A 23,775-nucleotide genomic window follows, 5' to 3' on the forward strand; every position below is an offset into this window, starting at 1 on the left:
TCCATTTCCCCACAAGGACACCTAAGCAGAGTTTGGATGTCAGGGTTATTGGATCAGGATTGCCAGTGGAGCTGGGGGGCCTTGCATTTCCACCAATTACAGGGAACCTGCCCAGAATGCTGTTCTCTGGGCAATCATCCATTTAGTCCATTTTATTCTCAAACTAGAGTTAAGAAAGATAACTGGGAATTGAGTGAACCGCATTGACTCCATCTTGTGACTCAATTCTACAATTAGTTCAGTTCCTTTTCAATTCAATCATGAATTGAGTCCAATTTCTGTCTTGTAAGAACTTTTTTGCACTGCATGACTGGGAAACTAGACTACTACTACTGCCTGTTGAACTAAGGGTCTATTTTATGCTGACCAGAAACCCCAGTCAGATCCAAAGACTTTGGATTTCAGATTTTCTGACAATTAAAAATCAAGCAACTGTGGGTCATAGCTGAAAACTGACTCTGTCCTGGTCATTCAGTATTCCTCTTTCCACACTGAATTGCTTGTTTACAGACACTCAGAAAAATGAGAGCCCTTTTTCTGATTTCAGGGAATTGTACCTGTTCACTCTCCCCTTTCCAACTCCAATTAGAAATCAGATTACCTGATCTTGTATCCTGATTTATACTGTGTTTTCTTTTAATGTACACAAATCTGTCTTCTCTTGTACTTGGGGTCTAGTGCTAAGCGGAGGCAGCTTGGGGCTGATTTGTTATGCAGTTACCATGCACTGCTTAATAAAAGGAAATGCTCGGGAGCTTGAACCTTTTTTCCTCAGTTATTTCAGATTTTACATAACCTGTGGGAAGTGGAATGGGTTGGGAATAATTTCAAATTGGTTCAATTCACTTTGTACCACAGACTGGAATGTATGCAATATTTCAAAAGATCCACTATTTCATGGGTGTGGGGCTGCTGCCTCCAAGGATGGGGACTAAAGCCTCCCCTCTCCCTAGAGAGGAGGCTGGTTCCTATGTGGGGCCTGTGAAGGGGGCCTTCTCAGCTGGGGCCCTGCCAGGTGTGTTTTGCCACGGGATTCTGGAGAAATTGGGATGACTTTGGCAGCCTCAGATGGAGGCCCGGCCAATTGTCCTGCGGCTGTCGTCTCAGTGCATCGGTCCAGACCTCCCCAAAACAATCACCAAGATTCCAACGGGAGGTGTCAGCACAGGGCCGTGAGAACACGCCAGGCTGCATCTGGACCTTCACTGTAAAGGGAGGCTTTGGTCCCGTGGCTGGCAGAGGTGCTAATTTAAAGCTGGTGGGTATAGCCATGAACAATGAGGTGGGCTCCTTCCCACGCTTACTTACAAAGGGAAAAGCTCTTTTTTCTTGTAACCACATAAGCAGCATCCACGCTGTACCAGAATGAGGCCTGCCTTTGAGCCAGGAGTGCTGTTTGAACCAGCCTCTGTCAATTAGCAGCCATGAGACTAAGCCTCAGTCTCTGTAAAATGGAGATGGTATTTGCAAAAGACCCCAGAGGGAAGTGTGCAATTTACACAAAGTACTTGATAGTGTTTCCTCAGTGGGAGTCGTTACACAGACTAGGGTCTGACGGCTAGACTGTGAAGCTGTTCCAAGTCTAAGTGCCCGCGGTTTATCCTCCTGGGTCTCCTGAGTCCTGGGCACAGGGCTGGAAGTGGAGGAGGTGGCTCTCTCAGTACTTGGCTGGATGGTGGCTTCTGGCCGACTCTGGGGCGGAGCCAGGGCATCATCCCAGGACTTGAACTTTGGGGCTTAGTGGCGGGTCTTTTCTGAGCAGCAGGGAGAGAATAACAAGAGATGAAATGTCCTTCAAAAAGCTCATGATAATGACTGTTCTCTCCTTTGGGTAGTATAGAACATGGGAAAGAGCATGGGATTTAGGCTCTGGGTTTGGATCCTCATGTTTCCCCTTAGTGTGAGAACATGGGCAAAGCACTTTATCTTCCTAAGCTCCAATTTCTTCACCTCTAAAAATGAAAATGAGAATCCCTCATATCTCAGGGTTTTGAGGACCCAAAAAGGTGGCAGATGTGAAAGTCCTTTGTAAAATCTAAACCGATAATCAAAAAAAGGGAATTATTGACTTTATTTAGTTATTTTGAAAACAACCCCACCTCCCAACACAAACCCCAAATTCTAGGGGTACACAAAAGTAGCTGATAAAAAAATTTTTTTAAATGAACTACTTTGAAGACCATTCGTAATAATTTCTCTTAAACAATAAGCTCTCTGAACCAGTCAAGTCAACTTAGAGACCATATCAAATCATTTTAAGGCAAATGATCAATACTGTGGTTGTATCTATTTGTAGAAACACGTGATCTTATTGAATTTAGAATCATCTCATTTCCTTTCCCAGTTTGGGGGAGCCTGTGCATCAGCTGACCCGTGATGTAGCAGATCCAGAGGTCATGGCTGTGGATAGCTGCCTTCCGGCGCCACGGCTGGCTGATTCCTTGCTGTCTGCGCTGCCGGCACCGCCTCGGTCACTGCTCATTTTGCTGGCCCTCTGTGATGGAAGACACCGAACCTTGGCCTTTGTTGACATCACTGATACACATCCACTGTCCATCAACCGATTCCTTCCACAGAGTAACCTGAAAGCAAAAGCCTTCATCATCATAAGGTAAGTGGTTCAAATAAACAAACAAACCCCACTTGTAAAAGTGTATTTGACTCAGAACAAAATGCACCCTTGAAGGTTCTCTTCAGACAAGGTGTATCTCAAAATTCTACAAAGGCCACAAGGGAATTAAGCACAGAAATGGTTCTGTTCAGGGCTGCTGTGCTCCACTTGTATGTCATGGAAGTCTCTTGTGAGAGGGGGAGGGGCTAGATCTTCCAGGTGAAAGTTTCAGGTGATAATGAGCTGGGCAGGACATTAAAGAGGACTTTCCTAATGGCAGTATGATAACTTACAGGTGATGCACAAAGTTGCTTCAATGAAATACAGAACACTTTGAAAGATACTGGTTTAACTATCCACAATGGACAGGATAAACAAATGCATATTGCTTAAAAATATATATAAAACATCTATTAGATAAATGTGTAATATAAATAATAGCTGACACATAGTACTTTTAAAGTTTATAAAGTGCTCTGATAAAGGACAATGACACGACAGCTAGAGTACTGGCCTGGAGTCAGGATGCCTCGAGTTCAAATTCAGCCTCAGATACTCATTAGCTGTGTGATCTTGGGCAAGTCACTAAATCCTTCTGCCTCAATTTTCCCACCTATAATGTGGAGATCAAAATAGCACTTACCCCACAAGGCTGTTGGGAAGAAGTATTTGTAAAGGACTTAGCCCAGTGTCTGGCACAGAGCAGATGAAATGTAAAGGCTTAATCCCTTCCCTTCCCTGCATTATACACGTCATCCCATTTGATTCTTCCCATAACCCTGTGAGGTAGGGGACTGACCAAGACTGTAAGCTACCGAAGGGTGGAGACTCTGCCTCATCTAAACCCTGCTGCTTCTCCTGGCACTTTGGGACATCTGCTTCCTTTAAATGAAGAGGAGACTGGGCAGAGAGCACAGGAGTGCAGAGAGCAGGAAGACCCGGTCCATGTCCCTTTTTGGTCCCACACAGGATGCAGGAGCACAAGGCACGTCCTATCACCCCTCAGGGCTCTGGGCAATCCAGGCCCAGAGAAGGATTTTGGACGCATAATGAGTTGCATAGGGACCACAGGGAGAGACTGGATTTGGAAAATGATATCATACTCAATGACAAACAGCTCACCACTGCAAGAGCCTGTTTGTCCATGCTTTTAGTAACACTGTCTGACTACAAACTGGAGAATCACAGCCATGTGTAATTTCCAGGGGAGAAAGGCCCTGAATCCATGGCCCATCCTGCAGTTCTCCAGGCCCCTTCACCAGGCAGGCCACTCCATTTTCCTATAGTTTTAATTGTCAGCAAGTTTCCCCTTCTATGAAATATATGATTTAAAAATAACTGAAATTTTAAGTAACATCAAGGACAATGGAGAAATGTACAGCGAGTGTGAATTTGAGGATGTGCCAGTGTCAGTCCACAGTCACGTGGGATTGGCAAGGACCACGAGATTGCCTCTAGCCCTGGTTTGTTCTTGGTGGAAGATTTTCTGGGCAAATGGTACCAAGCACTATATAGAACAAAGTATGAATTCAGGGATGGGGATCCATTTGGTGAACGAAGTGAAGACGACAAAGTCATGAATCTTTTAAAATAAAGAAACTTACTTTAAAAGAAATGCAATCTAAGGTTTTTGTTCCTTTTTTTCTATTTGGTAGAAAGGAAGTGACCTAAAATAGCAGTGTCAAACTATAAGAGAAACAGGGGCCCAGGAAACCATAAGAAGGATCCCTGTGGACTGTAGACTGAACCAGGAAGTCATTTATTAACAATGTATTTTACCCATATTTAATATGTTAAATATTTCTCAACTGCATTTTAATCCGGAAAGAGCAAACCGGTATTTGACATCTGCTTCCACAAGATAAGTTTATGCTGCAATGGCAGCTAGGAATGGAAAAATTCCGTTTCTAATCTTCTCATTAAGTTTTTTTTCTGACTAATTCTAACTTTAATGATTTTTCCCTGTTATGAGTTCAAAGTATTTTTTTTTGGATCATTTTTCTGATGGAAAGTTTGTTCAGTCTTCAGACTAGGATGTTTTGCGTCTATGAGATGGATCACTAGGCAAGTAAATGGTGTTAAAAAGAGATGACCACTAAAATAATTTATTTAGCATATCATAGAATGCTTTGTGAGCTCTCTGAGGTAGAGAATGAAAGGCTCAGACAGGAACTTTACCACCATCAAGTCCAGGGGTTCTGAACCTGTGTCATAGACCTTTCTGTCAGAATGTTTTAAAATTCCTAAAAATATACAGAAACCAACTATATTGAAATAAATTATCAAAATATTGAAAAAAGTTTATGGGTCCTTGATACTGACTGATACTTCCCCCCTTTCCAGATAAATGAGTCTGTTATTATAGTGCTACTGAACTCCTGTTATTTAATGTTTCACATATGTGTATCTTGTTTGATTCCAAAAAGACTTTTGGAATCTAACTTGTACCTTTCTCCTTATGGGTCCTGCCATCACTCTGTTTTACTGAGCTTACAAGCCTCTCCAGCCACCTGCTAGTTCAAGCCCTGGATTATTGCTATGATTCTCTCCAATTTATCTTCCATAGCTGTGAAGCCCCAGTCTGGCCATATCACCCCTGAGGAAGAAAGCTCTAGTGGCTCTATCTTGTCTGTTGGACATGAGATGAACTCTCCCGTGGGGCATTTAAAGTCCTCTGTAGTGTGGCTCCAACCTTCTGCATTAGGCCCACATTTCTCCCCAACTCACCCCATGGTCCAGTTGGGCTGATCATTTGCTATTCTCCATGTTTTTGGTTCAAGTCTCTTCCTCTTTCCTCCCTGGTACCTTTGTGAGCCCCAGCTCTTTTCAAAGCTCAGTTTAAGTGTTACCACCTCCTGAAGGTCTTTCCTGCTTTTTCCATTTGTTAATGTGCTCTTTCTTCTAAAAGGACTTTTAAGATTCTGGATTTAGTCACCTGGATAAATCCTGCTTCTCCTGCCCCTCACTCCCACAAGGACTGTCAGCTTTTTGTCCCTATCCCTAGCTGAAAGCAATGCAAACACAGTAGCACTTGATAAAATACTTGTTGAATTTAATCAAGGACATGCTCAAAACACATACAAGGAAGGAAGGAAGCAGAACTAAGAAAATAATGTTTCACAATAATGTCTTTCTGAAATTTGGAGTGTATGTGCTCCTGCTCAATAATCCTGCACTTGTATCTGGTATAAAGAGATGCTTAATAAATGTTCACGTGACTTCAAGAAATGACCTGCAAGGGCTCTCCACAGATAAAAGAAAGTCTGTCCATTTGGGTGAAAGGTGGCCTGGAACCAGGGAGAAAAGGGAGCCAGGGAGGCCCTCGTTCAGGGTCATGGTGCCATAAGCCTGTCTTGGGAAGTAGAGGGCAGGGAAGGAGAGAGAATGACTGGTACATTATCAGGGAGAAGTGGCAATCTCCAGGAGAGACCAATCCAAGAGAGGGATAGTCTGGCAGCAACCAGGATCTGACCACAAGCGACCAGTGTTGACCGAAACAAAAAAGCAGAGGTGAGGAGTCTGGATCCTTGTGGTAGAGAGGGACAGTGTGAGCTCAGGAGAGAAGCCAGAGCTGCCTGGGAGTAGGACCACCTGCTGTGCATGAGAGCTGATGGGACTGCCAGGAGTACCAACACGAGCCAGGCTGGGGCGTGAGGAGAGAGGAAGAAGGGGACAAGGCTGTGGGCCACACCAGGAGAATGGAAGGAGCAGAAGAGGCCAAAGACAGAGTGTGGAGACCTTGAATTCGGGGCTGGGAAGTTAAGGAGCCAGTGTAAAAAAAGAAACCACAGAGGCAGGAAAGTAGTTTTTATAAAGCTCCGGGTAGAAACCATTCAGAGGAGGGAGTGGTCAACAGTGTCAAGTGCTACAGAGGTCCAGGAGGACAAGGGCTTAAAGATGGCAGATCTTAAAAATAACTTTTTTCCACTAAAAGTTATTTAGAAGATCATTTGGTTTTTTAAATGAACGTTTCCATGCTGGTTTCAGTAACAGACATCTGAGGTTTGGCCCAGCTGAAGACCTACTTCTTCTGCAGAGCCTGCCCCAATTTTTCTGGTCTGCAGGTACCACACTACTCTGACCAGAGAAGAAGATGCTAGCACATGCTAGCACCAAGTCACAGTCTGTCTGGTATTAATCTCTAATTGCCTCATGTACGCATGGCATGGCTTCTTGATAAGAACGTGAGCTCAATGAGCAGGAAGCACTTATATGTTGCATGTATAGTAATACTTCGGTGTTTGTCATCTTGGATACAGAGGATATGCACAATTAAGGCTTTAATAAAGTTAAAAATTTGCCTTCTCCGTGTTAGTCCTCCTCTCCCCCATCCCTTTGGTAGTTTCTTTTTTCCCTCAAAACTGAGTTGAAAAAATCACTGTCTTGTTTAAGAACACTGGTCATCCGCACCCTCCTTGATGGCTCTAGATAAAATAACGGGCATTTCCTCAGACCAACTGAATTGAAGATCTCAGCTTAAAAAGGCCGAGATCTCCCACTATATCCTGAGCCATCTCTGGCCTCCTGATCTGTATCTGACCCAGAGGGGGAAGGTGAGGCAGGAAACCTTGCCCAGCCCTCCCTCTCTTGAATTCAGTTCCCAGCACGTCATGGCAGCCCTCCCTGATGTCCTGGTCCTCTGGGAGAATGAAGGACAAACAAGACAGAATCAGGAAGCCACATCTGGACTGAAGACCAATGCTGCCCTCTCGTGGTCGAATCTAGATCCTCCAGCCTTGGAGGAAGGAGACATTAATTTCCATTTAGGTTTTTGTCAATTCAAAGTCTTTTCTAAACACAAATCAGCTCCACAAGAGGAAAACCGATGGGTTTCCATCATCTATGATGATGAGAGGGACTACAGGAAGGCAGATAACTACAAAACGCGTCATTAAAGGAGTTGTGGCCTTGGTAAGATAAGCAAGAACGTCTTTTAACTGGGCAAACTTTTTAAATCTTGAGATCCCACAGCTGTGCATATTCTTCAAGGTCAAAGACAGAAAGGCCTCATATAAAAAATATTCACAGTGGCAGGATTTTTGTGGCAGCAAAAAGCTAGAAACAAAGTGGGCCCTGCTGACTTCATGTCTTAACTGTAAAGAGCATGACGGAATATTGTGCCATAAGAAATGGCCAATATGCAGAATTCAGAGAACCATGGGATGGAAGACTTGTATGAACTGAGACGGAATGAAGGGAGGCAGAAAAGGAAGCACAACATACACTGTGACAACACTCAAATGAAGCCAAACTCTGGGTAGCTGTAATGTCCAATCTTGGACCTAGAAAAGAGAGAAAGAAATTTCCCTCTCTGCTTCCATGGGGGTGGGTGTGGGCAGGAGAGGTCCCCGGGTGCAGAATGTTGCATATTACATGATATATATATGTATTTGTATATGTATCTTTACCCATATCAGTGGGTTCTGCTTCCCTGTTTTTCTGTATCACACAAATGTGTGTGTGTTTTTAAGAATGAAATGACTAATATAAAAACAAAAGGCAGCAGTAATTTCTTTCTTAAAAGAATCACTGATTTCTCCTTATCCCAATTGAGAGGCTTCTCAATGCAAGAGCTGCAGGGTTTCAAATAAAGAGAGCACTCACTTTGTTGTCTCCTCCTGAAACAGCCAGGATGTTGGCTGTGATCGACCAGCTCACGTGCCACACAACGTCATTGAACTTGTGCAGTAATCTGGGAGACCACGTATTTCCAGAGGCATCATCGCAGGTCCAGATGAACACACGACCATCCTGGAGAAAAGTGCAGGTTAGCTTTGGGGCTCCGTGGATGGCGGGGAACTTGAGGTGGCCTGTGCTGGATGTCTGTAGCACCCCCCCCTCATAGTGGGACAGGCAGGCCCAGGCTTTCACTGGGGCTATTACTCACTTCCCTCAGGAACTTAAATTTTAAAGGACAGGAAACAAACAAAACAAAACAAAACAAAAAAACAACAACACCTTTTATGCTGACAGCCAAAACCAGTTTCACATAATAAAAATGGGTAAGTTTTCAAGCTTAGCTCACCTCTCAAAGTATCCAGCCCCTGCCAAATTAAGACTTTTTTGCCTTTAGGCGCCAGGTCCAACTTCCCTCCACTGCCCCAAAGAAAGCTTCCCTTCAGACAGGGCTACAAGAGCTTCTCCTATTTTTCCTTTGTTCTAGCTGACTCCAGTTTTCCTCGGCCCATTCTGTTTCCTTTAAGTTTATACAAACCGAATTAGACAAATTTACTTCCCCCGCTTATCTATTAAATCCTTTTTACTCTTTATGAGAATTCTTTCAAAAGAATTTTCCCAGGTGATTTGAGTTTAACTGTCTAGAACAACAAGCTTTATTAAGCATTTACTATGTACACTGGGCATTCACCAAGGATACAAAGACAAAAACAAGACCAGTATTTTGTCATAAACTAGGACAAAAAGAGAAATGACACAAAGAAGAAACACCACATGTATTCTAGGTTCTGGAGGGAAATGGTCACGTGTCTTGAATGGCACTGACTACTACCTTTCTGCTTCATACAGCAGGAGCTCACCTGGGAGCAGCTGGCGATGGTGCTCGTCGGCAGGCCAATGGAGGGGGCCCAGGCTACATCTCGGACCCAGTCGCTGTGAGCTTCCAGCTTCTGATCCTCCTTCCACTGACCATCCTCCTCCTCCCTAAAGCGAAAACAGGAGAGGGAGTAAAGCAGCTCATGGCCTGCTTTTTTCCAGGTGATCAATGATGCTTCTTAGAACTGGACTATTGGGATAATGGGAATTCTCCTCAAACCTACTGTTTTTTTGAGTTGAATTCTGAACAGTCACTTGGGGGATAGCAAGCGCTTTATTCTTTTGAATATTAAGGTAGTATAGTATATGAGAACACTGGCTCTGTATATCACAGAGACATGAGTTCAAAATTTGCCTCCAATACTGAATAGCTGTGTGACTCTAGGTCAATCATTTCACCTCTGTCTGCCTCAGTTTTGTCATATGTAAAATGGAAGCACTAAGGATATCTCTATCTTCTAGGGTGGTTATGAAGATCAAATGAGCTAACATACATAAAACACTCTGCAATTCTTAAAGAAGTATACAGATTCTATTATAATTATTTTGATTTCCTCCTCTCAATCTGTTGAAATTTACCTAGTGATTAAGTAAATATTACCAAATGTCTTAAGATTATGAAGATAGATTCATTTCAGAATCCTCTGACACAGTAAGGGTTTTAAAGGAAAATATTTGAGACATAATAAGGAAGCAAAGAAGCAAATCTTATTTAAAGTGAGTTGGCTATACTAGCTGGTGTCTGGGGGAGCAGCAAGGACTCTGTCTTTAAGATACACCAAAGACCTCAAGTTCCCCAGAGGGCCCACCTACTTCCATAGTTTGACCAGGTTGTCACAGCCTCCCGAGGCAAACTTCTTGATGTAGTTTGGCTTCTGCCCAGACGGCTGGTCTACCAGACTCCCAGGTATGACAGCAGGAGCCCAGCTCACGGCATTGCAGCCAATCTGAGCAGAGAGGAAAGCAAGACGTTTCTACTTGGTTTTCTACCCCACAAATCAATAGGATACGTTCACTTGCAAGGAAAGATTAGCTACTCTTTGAGGAAGATTCAGAACACACTTTCCTTAAATTCCAGAAACCAATTTCATGAGATAATCTGACAGGATCTAACTCAACAGAGTATTTATTTAGTGCCTATTATGTGCAAGGCATTCTGGTGGATGTGGTAGATATAAAGACAAAAACGGTCCTCATGCCCAGGTACACATAAACAGACTAGTGTAGACATGACTGGTTGAAGGAGAGCACAACTGTGGAGCTCAGGAAAAGCTTCCTATAAATCTTGAGTTAAGGTAGGGACTCTAATCGAAGTGCATAGAGAGTCTAAGGAGAGAAATTATCCCAGGTTCTTTAGAATTTTCTAAATGGACTCATAGTCCTCCCCTGGTAACAAGACCCTCAGGGCTTTTACATAAGGGCAAGGTTTGAAATGGATTTAGGAATCTGCAAAGAAACCAAGGTTTCAGCCACGTGCTTTAAGATTTCAACTAAGCTTTTGTTAGCTGAATTTGGAGTAATGAAAATCTGAGCTTGACACATTCTATTCCCTTTAGTTTTCACTAGGGTTTGTGACCTGTTGCTTCTTGGACAGTATTCAAAGGCCCCGAACAGGCAGTTTTCCAAAGATAAGCTCTCAACAACAGCATAAAAGATTGTATCAAATCAACAATTTTAAGAGAAATGCAAATAAGAACACTTCTGAAGCTTCACTTCCCTGCTATGTGATTGACAAAAATGACAAGATCAAAATGGGAAGTACTGGTGGGGCTGTAGGAAAACAGGCAACTCTATAAACTGGTCTAATCATTATGGAAAAAAAATTTGGAACAACACTAAAAGATTCAAGTGTACATACTAAAGTGTATTGGCACTTTCTTACCAGGACCATGCTCTATTCCTGTTAAGTCAAAGACAGAGGGAGAAGTCTTGTATATACAGAAACAGTTATGGCACCTCTTCTGATTTCAAAACTCTGATCAATGCAGTGAACTATTGGGACTTCAGAAGACTTTTGGTGAAGCATCATTCTTCCTACTTCTCTATGAAAAAAGGGTGACCATGTGTACAGAATGAGGAAAAATGTTCAGATGTGGTCAATGTGTGGATTTGTCTTTCTCAAATGTAAAAGGTAAAGTTCAATAAAGGCTGGGGAGAAGAATAATGCAGTGAACAGTGGTACATAAAAAAGCATTAAAACATTTAAAAAGAAAAAACAATACTCCGGTGTTTTAGGTTTAGTGCTCTGGAGTAGAGGGAAATGCCAGTGGCACACTTCAGTGCAGCACAAGGTTGCCAGCCTGTGGCACTGCTTCAGAGCGGCCCTGTGGTAAGCAGCTGACGCCAAACTCCCTGCTAGGCCACTTGTGAGTCACTGCTTATAAGACTGGCACCACATGCTAGCCAGGCTGATGGGCACCAGGCCCCAATTACTGGCATGAGAGAATGACAATTCTCTATCATGCTGGCACCGGAGGCCCTCAGTCTCCTGGATAACCTTGGTGAGAGAAAAGGAAACCTCTTTCCCCTGAGCTGGGGCCGTGGTTGCCCCCTGCTACTCTGGAGCGGACCCACGTGCACACTGCCTGTAACTCCAGCACTTACGGTGTGGGCGTTGTTGATCTTCTTCACTTCCCACTGTCCCTCGCCGCTGTAGCTCAGCAGGGAAATGGCTCCGTCGGAGCTGCCGCAGGCCAGGAGGAGCCCGTAGTCGTGGGGGGCCCAGCACACAGAGTTCACTGTTATAGAGACAGCGACAGTGAGGGACAAATAGCATCCCAGGAAGGAGAGTTAACCAAGGGACATGCCAGAGAAAGTAACTAAAGGCCAGCCCTCGGGAAGCACTGAGAGTGAGACAGGAGAGAGAGCCTGGCCCTGGACGTCTGGGACCACAGCACCACTCACTTCTCGGCAGTTACCTGCCTCCCCCCCCACCTGAAGAGTCGTGTCCTGTGTATTCGTATGTTTTCTCCCATGTGCCATTTTCTTCTTTCCAGATGATGACTTTCCGGTCATAGGAGCAGGAGGCTAAGATGTTTCCATACATAGGATGAGCCCAGGCCACTTGCCACACGGGGCCTTCGTGACTAGGAGAAAAGTCCAAAATTTATACATCACCAAAACAGGGTTTGGGGATCTGTCCCATAAAATTCTGGATTCACAAATGGGCAGATTTGACAATGGCTTCTTGAAGGGCACAATAGAATGGACTGGGACCACAGCTTCATGGCTGGAAAGGCCACGGAGGCCCAATGAGGGTCATGCATCTCCTCATCCAAGATCCCCAAGACGGGGCAGCCATCCTGAATTCAGCCAGTATTCTTTCCATTGTACCACCAGGAATCCTGCCCTATTATTTATTACCTCTATGACCCTAAGGAAGCTTTTCTGCTCTTGGGAGACTTAATTCCCTAATCTAACAAAAGCAAGTGAGTGGGAGTGGATTATAATAAATTTTAAAGGTCCCTTCTAACTCTATTCTATAGTTCTATTACTGGTTAAGAACAAAATTATTCATATAATGATAGAAACAATGGCTTTCCCCCAATTTCTAGTGCTTTGTAGTATCATTGCATTTTGGAGCCAGGAGGGACCCTAGAGATAATTTTGTTTGTGGTTTCTGTCCTATGGATACAGGTGTGAATTGAGTGTTATCTGTTCTTAGCTCTAACAAATAATATGGATGAGTTTTTCAAATTTATGTAGATGCCATTATCATTGTTAAAAAATGAATTTATTTTAAAATATTACCAAATTAAGAGAAGCCTCACCGAATGCTAACAATATAACTATCATATAAGGAGTGTAACATCTTTTAAAGTTATAAATGGGGTTTGAGGTACTGTAGTAAAGGACAAAGAGCCAGGGACTGAGAATCAGAGGCCCTGGATCCTTTTTTTGACCTCAGTTTTCCTCATCAGGAGGAGGTTTGATTTAGATGATCTTTAAAGTTCCTTAAAGTTCTCAATCTATGATTTGATATATCTGCTTAAAAGAAGCTAGGAACTGATCTAGTCCATCCCCTTTAATTTACAAATGCAAATACAGAAGCCCAAAGATATACTGACTTGTTCAAGATCTCACACAGGTAGTATGGGGTAAAGTTGAAACTGTTGGGTTTTTTATTGTTTTGTTTTGGCAAAAGGTAGATTTATTCAGGGAAGGGGTTAGACAAAATGAAAGGATACAACAGACGCAGAGAATGGTAAATATGAGAAAAAGAACTGGGAGAGCATATAGTTAGAAAGAAAAAAGACAGTTTCCCCCACAATTAACCAGAAAAAAGGAAACCATTGTCTGACAGGTTAGACTCATCAGAGTTAGCTAGAATAGGGAGAGTGGAGCCAGTAGAAGGAAGTCACTATAAAGGGAGATAAAGAGAATACCTCAAAGTGGGCTTAGTGAGATTGTTTCTTGCTTCCCAGTAGAGGATCCCAGGTTTATAATTTGTACCATCCACTCTCCCTACATACCTAATTGGTTGCCAGATCTTTTTCACTTTCTTCCATACTTCTATCTATCCCCTTCTCTCCACCCTACTAAAGCTCTCATCACTTCTTACTTGGCCTATAATATAACAATCTCCCGACTAGTATCTGTTTTCAGCCTTTCTCCTTCCCATATCATTCTACACAATTAGTAAAACCATATTCCCAATGACCATGCTACTCACTTATTCACAAATCTTCAGTGGCTTTGTTGTCTCTTGGATAAAACATAAACTCCTCACCCTGGCATTTAAGGCCTTCCACAATCTGGCTCCTAAAGACTGGAAGCCTTTTTTCCAGATCACACCTCTCCATAGGATGGATGTTCCTGGATTACTTTCTGTTCCCTGAATTTGCCATTATATTCTGTTTCCATGCCATCCATGTCTTTATATCTCTCTCTGAGGTTTGAATACAATTTGCTCTAATTTCTGCCCCTCAGAATCTGCTCTTTTCTTCAAGCCTTATCCCAGAAGAGAACCATCTTCTTTGTGAAGCCTTCCCCAACCCTTTCTCCTGCTTCAATCTTGTCTTTACTTATCAGTTTACATATTGTAACTGAAGCCCTCGGGGGCAGAGACTGTTTCATTTTTGCCATTGTACCCCCAGTGCCCATCTGGCGAAGTGAATTGTCATGATGACTCATGGGCTCCACTGCTTGGGCCCAAAGTGAAGCTAACCCCAACATCATCAGTCTCTATTCCCTCCCTTACTGGAAGTTTCAAATCCCAGGCAGCTGTTCTCCCTTTTGTTTATTAGGCTAATAGCTTAACCTAAGCCACAAAAAATAAACAACTGATAGTTAAATTATGAGTAGGTTGATTTCTACTACCACCGATGTGCCTACTAGTGCTGGACTGAATACGGAAGAATTACTGTTGACTCTTTTCTAAACACAGGCATAAATACCAATTCATTGTAAAGAACAGTAGAAAATACAAGATCTGCTACTAGCAATCAGTGATAATTCTTTATTTTGCTTGTATTTTTTAAAAAAGTCATGAACTTAGCACTTCAGTTACAAATTCAGGAAATCAAGAACCCTCCTCGACTGTCTGAAGGCACATTATCCATCTTCACTGTGCCTTATTTTCCCCAAATGACTAACTCCTGCTTTATGAATCAGAGGATGGGATCACAGATATCATTCTAATGATGCCATTTCTTTTAAAGATTTTCAGATAATGCTGGAAATCACTTTGGATAAACAAGGCTTTTAAAGGCAGATAAGCTCTATAGGATGATGACCTCCTCTCCATTCTCTCTGATAAACTCATTAGATTCTGATAAAGCTTGGACTATTATTTCATTTTCTAAAGTCTACTGTATAAGATCTGAGCAACAAAATCTTGTCTCTTCCCCTTCCTACCCCCATCCTCAAATTTTCTCAATGGATACACTCACCCTCTCAGGTCAGCAATGAGAATCTGACCCCCATTCCGTACATCAAAGATTTTGACAGATCTATCTGATGAGCAGGTGGCCAAGCGGGTGCCATAATAGTCCATCTGGGCATCATGCTGAATAGAGAACAGAGAAATGAGAAGATATGTAGACTCCGTGAGTTTATCCATGATTACTAAACAGAGATTTTAATTGAAAAAACAAAACCAAACCAAACCCCAAAACATTACTCAAACCAACTCAGTCCCAGAGAAATCAAGAAAGGAAGTCAGTTTATACTACATGAAAATTATAAACTTGTTCTCCAATAAAAAACATTCTTCCTTCAGTGACAAAGTTAAAGATACAGCTAAGATTAAATACTTAAAAGTCCCTTTATACCTTGACAATTGAATACATAGTTGCATTTTCCTGGTGTGTATCCTGACCCTACCACAAGAAAGCTCTTGGAGGGCAGAGATCCTGTCTTATACAGAGGACATACATTCAGAATGTTTAATAAAAAGTTCATGAATCTGAAAAGCAGGCTAGAACAGCTCTCATTCCTTCCTATCCTCTTAAAACACCCAAATACCTTTGGTGTTCCTATCTTACAGAATGTTTCAGACACATTACTATATGTGTGTGTGTGTGTGTGTGTGTGTGTGTATATATATGCTGCTGCTGTGCTGTTGATTTCAACTAACTCTCTGCTGCTTGTAATAACTAGATTTTTTTAGACTAATTGAGCTTATTTATTTCATGCTAATATTCTGCCCCAGCTATTTAGTATAGTTGGACCTTAGGAAGTATCCCAATTCCTCTTTAAAAAATCAAGGTCCAATCTCTTATTTCTCCCAGGTTCTAGCCAAATCTGGATTCTAAGTCACTGGGCTATAGTTTCTCCTTTCTGAAAATTGCTTTATAGCTTTCACAGACCCTGAATACATGGCATCACAGTTAGCCAACAAAACAAGGGAGGTCGTGAAACACTTTCAGTGAAGGTTTGGAAAAAGAAAAACAACTGCCAATTACTGTGTGGTCTAACAGACAAATTGCTGAACATTGGGATGGAAAGTAACTGTCTCTATACCAGTTCTTAACCTCTATATACAGTTCAACTGTAATTCAAAGTCACTGGTTTTCTTTGTAATTTTTCATAGTTTCTTTTATGCATTTAAAAGCATTATTTTGAGAAGAGGTCCCTAGGCTTCTTTATCAGACAGAGGCCAAGAGGGATCATGACACTTAACAGTTAAGACCTCCTACTCTATACTGACAACAGCCTGTCAAACAATGGGAACATTTCTGAAGAGGATTTGTTACTCTAAGAAAGGCTACAGCCTTCTAATGGTGAAGCACCAGAGTTTGGCAAATTCTCCAAAAAACAAAAACAAAAACAACTCCCTCCTCCCCCATTTTGATTCATAAACTAACACATCAAAACTGCACAATTAAAAAAAAAGTGCTATCCCACAAGAAAGTCAGTTTTTGATTTGTTTCAGTAACTGTTAAATATAACACTCACAATCATGTCCTCATGGGAGGTATCCACCGTGTTAATGACTGACACCTAAAAACCAAAGATGACATTAAAAATTAATAATGGCAATTAGAAGCAACCTCCTCAGAAATCAGATCCAATATTTCCATTTAATGGTCCCATGCCCTTTCAAAATGTTCTCAACATAAACTTCAACAATTATGGTCATTTCCTCCATCATTAAGCTTCTGTAGCACTTTCTGTACAAGCTGGATCAGACTTCCTGCACTTGCCAGTGCAGGGCCACAATCCTATTGGAGGCTGCTACTTAACATCCCATTTCTGACTTAACATTGGCATTTAACACAGATTGTGTTATCTCTGTGCTAAGTGCCCTGGAGAGCACATCTGGATTAGGAAGACTCCAAGATGTCTCAGTCCATGATGCTCAGGGCCATGGCTTTCTGTTTCTGACCACCCCCACAGAGGACCATGGCCTCCTGTGAATTTCAAGGGCACTTTCTGACTCCTATAGAGCTTGTGACAGCTCCCCTTATGTGAGTCACAGCTGAGTGTGTGACCCTTCTAGGGTAAGCATTCTCCTCATTTGTGTTTTACATTTGCTCATCTATATGCATGTTAGGTCTCCTCTTCAAAAGAAAGTTATGTTTCAAGAGGGCAGCAACTTTTTTCCTCAGTTCAAACAATGCTTGGCCCGCAGCAAGTTCTTAATAAATGCTTCTTGAACTGAATGGAATTCTAGCGTAACCTGCAAATTCCTTGTGGACAGGACTGTAACCACAAAATATTGTGGATATAGCAATTACTAAAAAGGGACTATCAATACTAATAGCGGAAGCACTGACGTAGGACCAATATTAAAATATTATGAAAAGCATATATTTAAGATACATATTTTAACTTCATCCACTTCAACTTTTAAATCCACTAGAAAAATATAAGACTCAGTGAAGGTAGGGGTAGGATATAAGCAAATTCTATAACAGTACCAAGTAAATGAATGGAATGAATATATTTTTATCAATCTTCAAAAAACCAGAACCAGGGGCCACTTCTCGAAGCTTACAAGAGGGAACTACAGAGCAAATAAAATAGCTGGTCTGCTAATGAGTTGTTTTGGCTAAAGGCTTTCTCTTTTGCCTGGAATGGCCCCCTCTGCTCTGACTACTGATCTCCCTAGCTTCCTTTAAGTTCCAGTTAAAATTCCACCTTCTACAGAAAGCCTTCTCCAACCTCCTCTCAATCGGAGTGCCTTCTTTCTGCCAGCCGCTTCTAATTTATCCTGCATGGCTTGCTGTTCGCCTTGGGATTGGGACCTCCTTGGAAGGCGGAGTCTGTCTTTTGCCTCATTTTATGTCCCCATCACTCAGAACAGGACCGGCACAAAGAAGGCACTTAGAAGTTTGTTGATTGAACTGAAATAATCCTAAAGCATAAAAATGCAAGCCGAGATAATGGCGACGCCGGTGGAGGACTCGATGCATTTTTAGGTTACGGTAGGGCCGTTCAGAGCTGATTCCTAAGCCTTGAGGCATAAGCAGGGGAAACAAGGCGCTTCCCTCTGAGGCTGGGGCGGGGTGGGCAGCCCGGCCGGCGCTGCTTCCGGAGCCACCGATGGCTGGACTTTGGTAGGTGCCACGGAGCAAGGCCGGGCGGGCGCGAGCGATGCCCTTGGGACCGCTGGCGCTGCAGGGGCCTCTCAGGTCGACGCCGCCTCCGGGGCTCGGTGCCTCTGTTTCCAATGATGATTTTCTCCCAGGTCCTGGGCAGGGCCGCCGCCGGGCTCCGGACAGGGTGTTCTCAGAGTCGTGAGGCGCCCCCGATAGTTAGCCAGCCCCCGGCCGTGCAGGCGCCACTGACCCCCCTGGGGGCCTCGGCTTCTCCCCGCCCTCGCTCGGGGGGGGGGGAGTTAATCTCCGCGCCCCCCCCTCCCCCCTTAGTTAGTTTTCAGTTCCCACATTTACTCTCTCGTTCCCCAGAAGGGCCACAAGCCCTCGGTCCGGGGGTTTCTTTTCACAGCGGCGGCTTCCATCGGCCGCACCGCGTCTGTGCCCCGCGGACCCCGGAGCAGCCGGAGTCCGGTCCCTCATTCAGAGGGTCCGCTCCGGGGTCAGGGAAGCTTCCGCCCCGACAGGGGGCGGGCCCGGACCGCAGCGGGCTCAGGAGCCAGTCCGGCCGGCCTCCGGCGCTCAGCGGCTCCCGGCCCCGGGCCTGCGGGGGAGCGGCGCCGCGGACCCGCGCACTGCCTCTTACTCCCCAGCCCAGGCCCGCGCCGGGAGCTCTCCTAACCCGGCGCGCCGAGCACAGGATCTTACCATGGCGGCGGCGGCGGCGGCGGCGGTTCCCGGGCTCGGACGTGGCAGCTCCTCCCGGCGGCGGCGGCGACGGCGCCCTGGACGGGTCACTTCCGGTGCCGCTGTCAGAGTGCCCGGGAGACGGATCCGGGCTTGTCCGACCTGGAGAGACTTCCGGAAGGGAAACGGAGGCGTCGCACAACGATTCCGGGAATCTTAAGTAGGAGACCCTTTCGCTGCGCAGGCGCAGACACTTTGATCGCGAGCTGGGTCGGAGTCGTGCTTTGCTTCCGTCTCTCTCCTTAGCGATAGTAGAGCTAGAAAAGAAGACCTTAGACCCCGGAAGGAACCCCGAGGTCACGGACTCGCGGCATTAGCCAGGAGGAGGGAACCTCAGCGGTCACGGGCTCATCCCGGGCGGGAGGCTCGCCTCCCTCGGCTTCCGGAGACCCGCATGACGTCACTGCGTCAGGGCTGAGTACCGTCTGCCTGACCGGCGGCTCCGACCCCCAGCACGCGCTCCCGCACGTCGGGCGCAGAGAGGTCCCGCGAGCGCGCGCGCAGCGTCTCGGACTTGCTGCTTTCCTCGGGAGCTGATTCCGGGCGGGGGCGCGCCGCGCGCCAGAGCCGCGCCGCGCCGAGTGAGCCGAGTGTGCGAAAGCTGTTCTGCAAGACAGAGGAGCGCGCTGGCTCCGAAAGGCCTGGGAAGACTTACAGGAGCTGATGCTGAGCCAAAGAACCAGAACCGCGGACTTGGTGCACGCAGGAACAGCGAGGAAAGCCCTGCTGCTTCCCAGTGGTTCCGAGATCCGCGGCAGCCCCCGGTAAACTCTGAAGGGGAAATGCACCTGCATCCAGAGAGAACTGTGAAAACTGAATGCGAATCAACACGGGCTATTCCCACTTTTTTTTTCTTCTGTTTTTTTTCTCATTTTGTTCTTTCCCCTTTTGTTCTAATTTTTCCTCTCCCAACATGACTCAGAAAGGAATGTATTTTCAAACAAACGAATGTACATGTATAACCAGAAAAAAATAAAAAAAGAGAGATCTTGAGAGTGTCCTTGTATTATTGCTTTTTCTGAGCATCTCATGAGCGCTTGCCCTAGGTGAGTTCTCCATATGATAATCTTTTTGGCAAGTGTGCATTTGGTGTTTTGAGCTATGTGGCCAGCCCAATGGAGTTGTGCTTTCTGCAATGGAGTTAGAGTGCTTGGTAGTTTAGTTTGAAAAAGGACCTCAGAGCAGGACCAGGAGATCATTGTATACTTCAACAACAATACTATATGATGACCAGTTCTGATGGACCTGGCCATGCTCAGCAATGAGATCAACCAGATCATTTCCAATGGAGCAGTAATGAACTGAACCAGCTACGCCCAGAAAAAGAACTCTGGGAGATGACTAAAAACCATTACATTGAATTCCCAATCCCTATATTTATGCCCACCTGCATTTTTGATTTCCTTCACAGGCTAATTGTACAATATTTCAGAGTCTGATTCTTTTTGTACAGCAAAATAACGGTTTGGTCATGTATACTTATTGTGTATCTAATTTATATTTTAATATTTTTAACATCTACTGGTAAAAAAAAATAAAATCTTCTCCAGAAAAAAAAAAAAAGGACCTCAGTGTCTGGTATCTTAACCTACCAGGTGATCTTCAGAATCTTCCTAAGACAATACAAATGGAAGAGATTCAGTTTCCTGACATGGCACTGACATACTGTCCAGGTTTCACAGGCATACAACAGTGAGATCAATACAATGGCTCAGTTTGGTAGTCAGTCTAATACCTTTCCTCTCCCACACTTTCCTTCAGAGCCTCCCAAACATTGAGCTAGCTCTTGGCAATGCATGTGTCAATCTCATTATCAATGTCGACATCTCTGGAAAGTAGATTGACACAGTATTTAAAATGTCAAAGCATTTCAAGCATTCAAAACTTCTGCATTTACTATAACTGATGGTTCTACATATGGATATTGTGGTGTTGGATGATGGAGGACCTGTGTTTTCTTGGTGTTAAATATTAGACCAAAATTAACATAAACAGCAGAAATTTGATCCATACTTTGTTACATCACAGCTTCAGAGACTGCATTGAATGCATAAACATCTACAAACAAAAAAATCATGTACCAACATTCCATTTTAGTTTTGGCTTGTAGCCTTTTCAAACAAAGAATTTGTCATCAGTGCAGTCGCTGACTTTGATTCCATATTTATCCATGTAAGAAATCTCAGTAAGTCTTGGCCATGTCCTTGGAGTATCTGTGATTGTAAGGAATCTCAATGAATGTCACTTAGGTCCCTTTGCATAACCTTATACTGAGAACATAAGACCATGCTTGCAATTATTTGATAAGACACTGAGAGGCATAGGAAGAGTAGGCTACTTTTCTTTGTGCTTGATTTAAGACTTTCCTTTGAGCTTCAGCATGTGTTTCATCCTGGAAATCTGGCCAATTCCCTGAGTGAAACCAGCTGGCTTAAAGGAATGAATGAACTACTTTCCCTGGTGGAAGCCCCCATATTTGGGAAGCTGTTCTGTCCAGGAGATCATATATCACTAATAAACTCGGCTCAGTGCCTTTTTTGTTCTCAGCCTATATACCCCATAGTGGGGTAGACACTTTGGAGCTTCATCCAAGGAGGAGATGGTCTTGCCTGGGATTTTTAGCCTCTTCAGGTGTACTCTGATCAGCTGCATAATTTGGGGCTCCCCCCGCCTGAAGAGTCAGAAATTGATGTTTCCCGAATTGGTGATGATGTATGTTATGTGTCTGTTTTTGTTATTATTGTGGTAAAGGCGCCTGTTAAGTTGTTTCTCTATTACATTCTCTTTCCTTTTGTCTGCTTGAGTCAAGGTTCTGAGCAGTAATACACTTGTACTCAACCCCTTTAATTCTGTGCTTGCTGAATGTAAATTCTGAACTTAGATTACCTTTATAATTCACATTGAAGGTGTTTGATAACAGAGCTGAAAAAACATCATGCTAAAAAGCAAGGGAGCAAGCATGTTTTACTCTATTAGTGAGCACTGTCCAACGTCCAGAACCCAGGCAAGCATGCTATTGTGACATTGACCTACTATACTGATGGACTTCTCTGAGCAACCAGATTTTGACATAATTTTCCATAAGCCCTCATGACTTGGTCAGATCTACGAATGTTGTATACAGAACTGTTCTGCTCCTGGCATTTCTTCTGGAGTTGACGGGTGGCAAACACCATATTGTTTGCTTCTTGGTATCTTTTGAAGGCACACTGATTCAAATAGAAATGGATCTGTGGCTGCATATTAACTTAGGAAACCACAAATTATTATTAAATATGTTAAATTGTATTTTTATTTATTCCAAATATCTCAAAATATTTCAGTTGGATCCCTCTGTTCTGACCCTATCTCCCACCGAATGCATTCTCAAATCACCTGAAATTTGACAAGTGAAAAAAACCCTAGGACATTGGAAATTCTGGGCCATTACACCACAAAATGAAATGACAAGGAGATGATTCTAGTTAATAGTGAAGGAAGAGCGGTATATGTGTATATGTATATATGTATTTCAGGGTGGGGTGGGATTGAAAAAGGAGACCAAGATCTGAAAGATTAGGGCAAGAATTGGGATAGTGCAAGAGCATCCTAGAGAGGAGATTATGCCTTCTTTGAGCAGAATAGATTTTGAGACAAGAACCAGATCTGTAGAAGGAGAAAGTGCTTAAGAGGAACACAAGACTAAGGAGGAATATAAGATCTTGAGATTGGAGATGCTACTCTGAGAGAGGTTCTGGGAGAGAGGAGAAGTCCCCTACTTCCTATTCCCTCTTCCCCTCCAAAAAAAAAAAAAAAAAAAAAAAAAAAAAAAAAAAAAAAAAAAAAAAAAAAAAAAAAAAAAAAAGAAAAAAAAAAAAGAACAATTCTACTTTAATAGAATAGGCCCGAGATGCTAAGAATAAGAACTATAGTAATAGTGAAGGCATCCTGGCCCTTTCAGGCTAGGCTCCATTATGTGCCATGGTCCTCAGCCTTGAAGTCACAGAAACTTGATTTCATTAGCCAGGATTGATTAGACTCTAGTGAATTGAATCTCACCAATCCAAAATCACAAAGAATTCCAATTGGCAATGGATTAATTCACTGATTAATGGGGTATATGTCTGGCCTGGGAACTTGGGTTACTTGTTTGTATAGTGGGCAAGTCCAGTCAGCAGCAAAATTATAGATGAAAAATCTGTTCGTGGAGTTTCTTACAGAATTAGGCCAGAGGAATTCAGATGCACCTTAGATGTGCTACGGTAGAAACAGCAGCAGATTTAGAGTCAGATGATCTGGCTTTAAATTCTGGATCTGTTACTTAATGTCCATGTGAACTAGGGCAACGTCACTGAAACTCTTTGGGCCTCAGTTTCCTCATTTTAAAATGAGAGGGTCAAATTAAATGATCTCTATGGTCCCTTGTAGCTAGGCATCTATGATCCACATTTTGATTTAGCTATGTAATCTGATGAATGGGGCAGCTAGGTGATGTAGTGAGTAGAAGACCTGGCCTAGAGTCAGAATGACTCATGTTCCAGAGTTCAAATCCAGCTTCAGACACTTACTCACTAGTCAAGTCACTTTATCTTGTTTGCCTCCATTTCCTTATCTGTAAAATGAGCTGGAGAAGGAAAGGACCAACCATTCGAGTATCTTTGCCAAGAAGATCCCAGAGTTGGTTGAACATTACTGAAATAACTGAACACCAGCAACAAAAATCTGATAAATTGATTTCTCCAATATGAGACCTGATGATATAGCTCCCCTGGGCAGGACTGAAGATCTTTACTTTCCAGATCTCTGATTCTCCTCTTCCGAGATTCCATAAAACTAGGACTTTTATCTTTTCTTTACGACTCTGGGATCTGAAGATACCAAGATTCAGATGACTTTTCATTTTGT

The 23,775-nt window shown here is 43.5% G+C and overlaps 1 protein-coding gene and 1 long non-coding RNA gene across 2 annotated transcripts; one reads left to right on the forward strand and one right to left on the reverse strand.

The window, feature by feature from the left end:
- Nucleotides 1–2,047: 2,047 nt before the first annotated feature.
- SEC13 (SEC13 homolog, nuclear pore and COPII coat complex component) lies at nt 2,048–19,308 on the reverse strand. The gene is made up of 9 exons (XM_031955090.1): nt 18,853–19,308; nt 16,562–16,606; nt 15,055–15,170; nt 12,098–12,249; nt 11,768–11,901; nt 9,977–10,110; nt 9,148–9,271; nt 8,216–8,362; nt 2,048–2,582 (listed from the first exon to the last, which is right to left on the reverse strand). Exons 1-9 carry the CDS (start codon nt 18,853–18,855, stop codon nt 2,472–2,474), a joined length of 966 nt encoding a protein of 321 aa, XP_031810950.1. The 5' UTR covers nt 18,856–19,308; the 3' UTR covers nt 2,048–2,471.
- On the forward strand, nt 2,522–12,716 carry LOC116421816. Its single transcript, XR_004232353.1, has 4 exons — nt 2,522–2,611; nt 8,239–8,378; nt 9,137–9,325; nt 10,720–12,716. It is a non-coding gene; the product is annotated as an uncharacterized LOC116421816 (long non-coding RNA).
- Nucleotides 19,309–23,775: the final 4,467 nt, after the last annotated feature.

The sequence above is a fragment of the Sarcophilus harrisii genome, chromosome 1 (genome assembly GCF_902635505.1).
Source record: "Sarcophilus harrisii chromosome 1, mSarHar1.11, whole genome shotgun sequence".
Taxonomy (NCBI): Eukaryota; Metazoa; Chordata; class Mammalia; order Dasyuromorphia; family Dasyuridae; genus Sarcophilus; species Sarcophilus harrisii.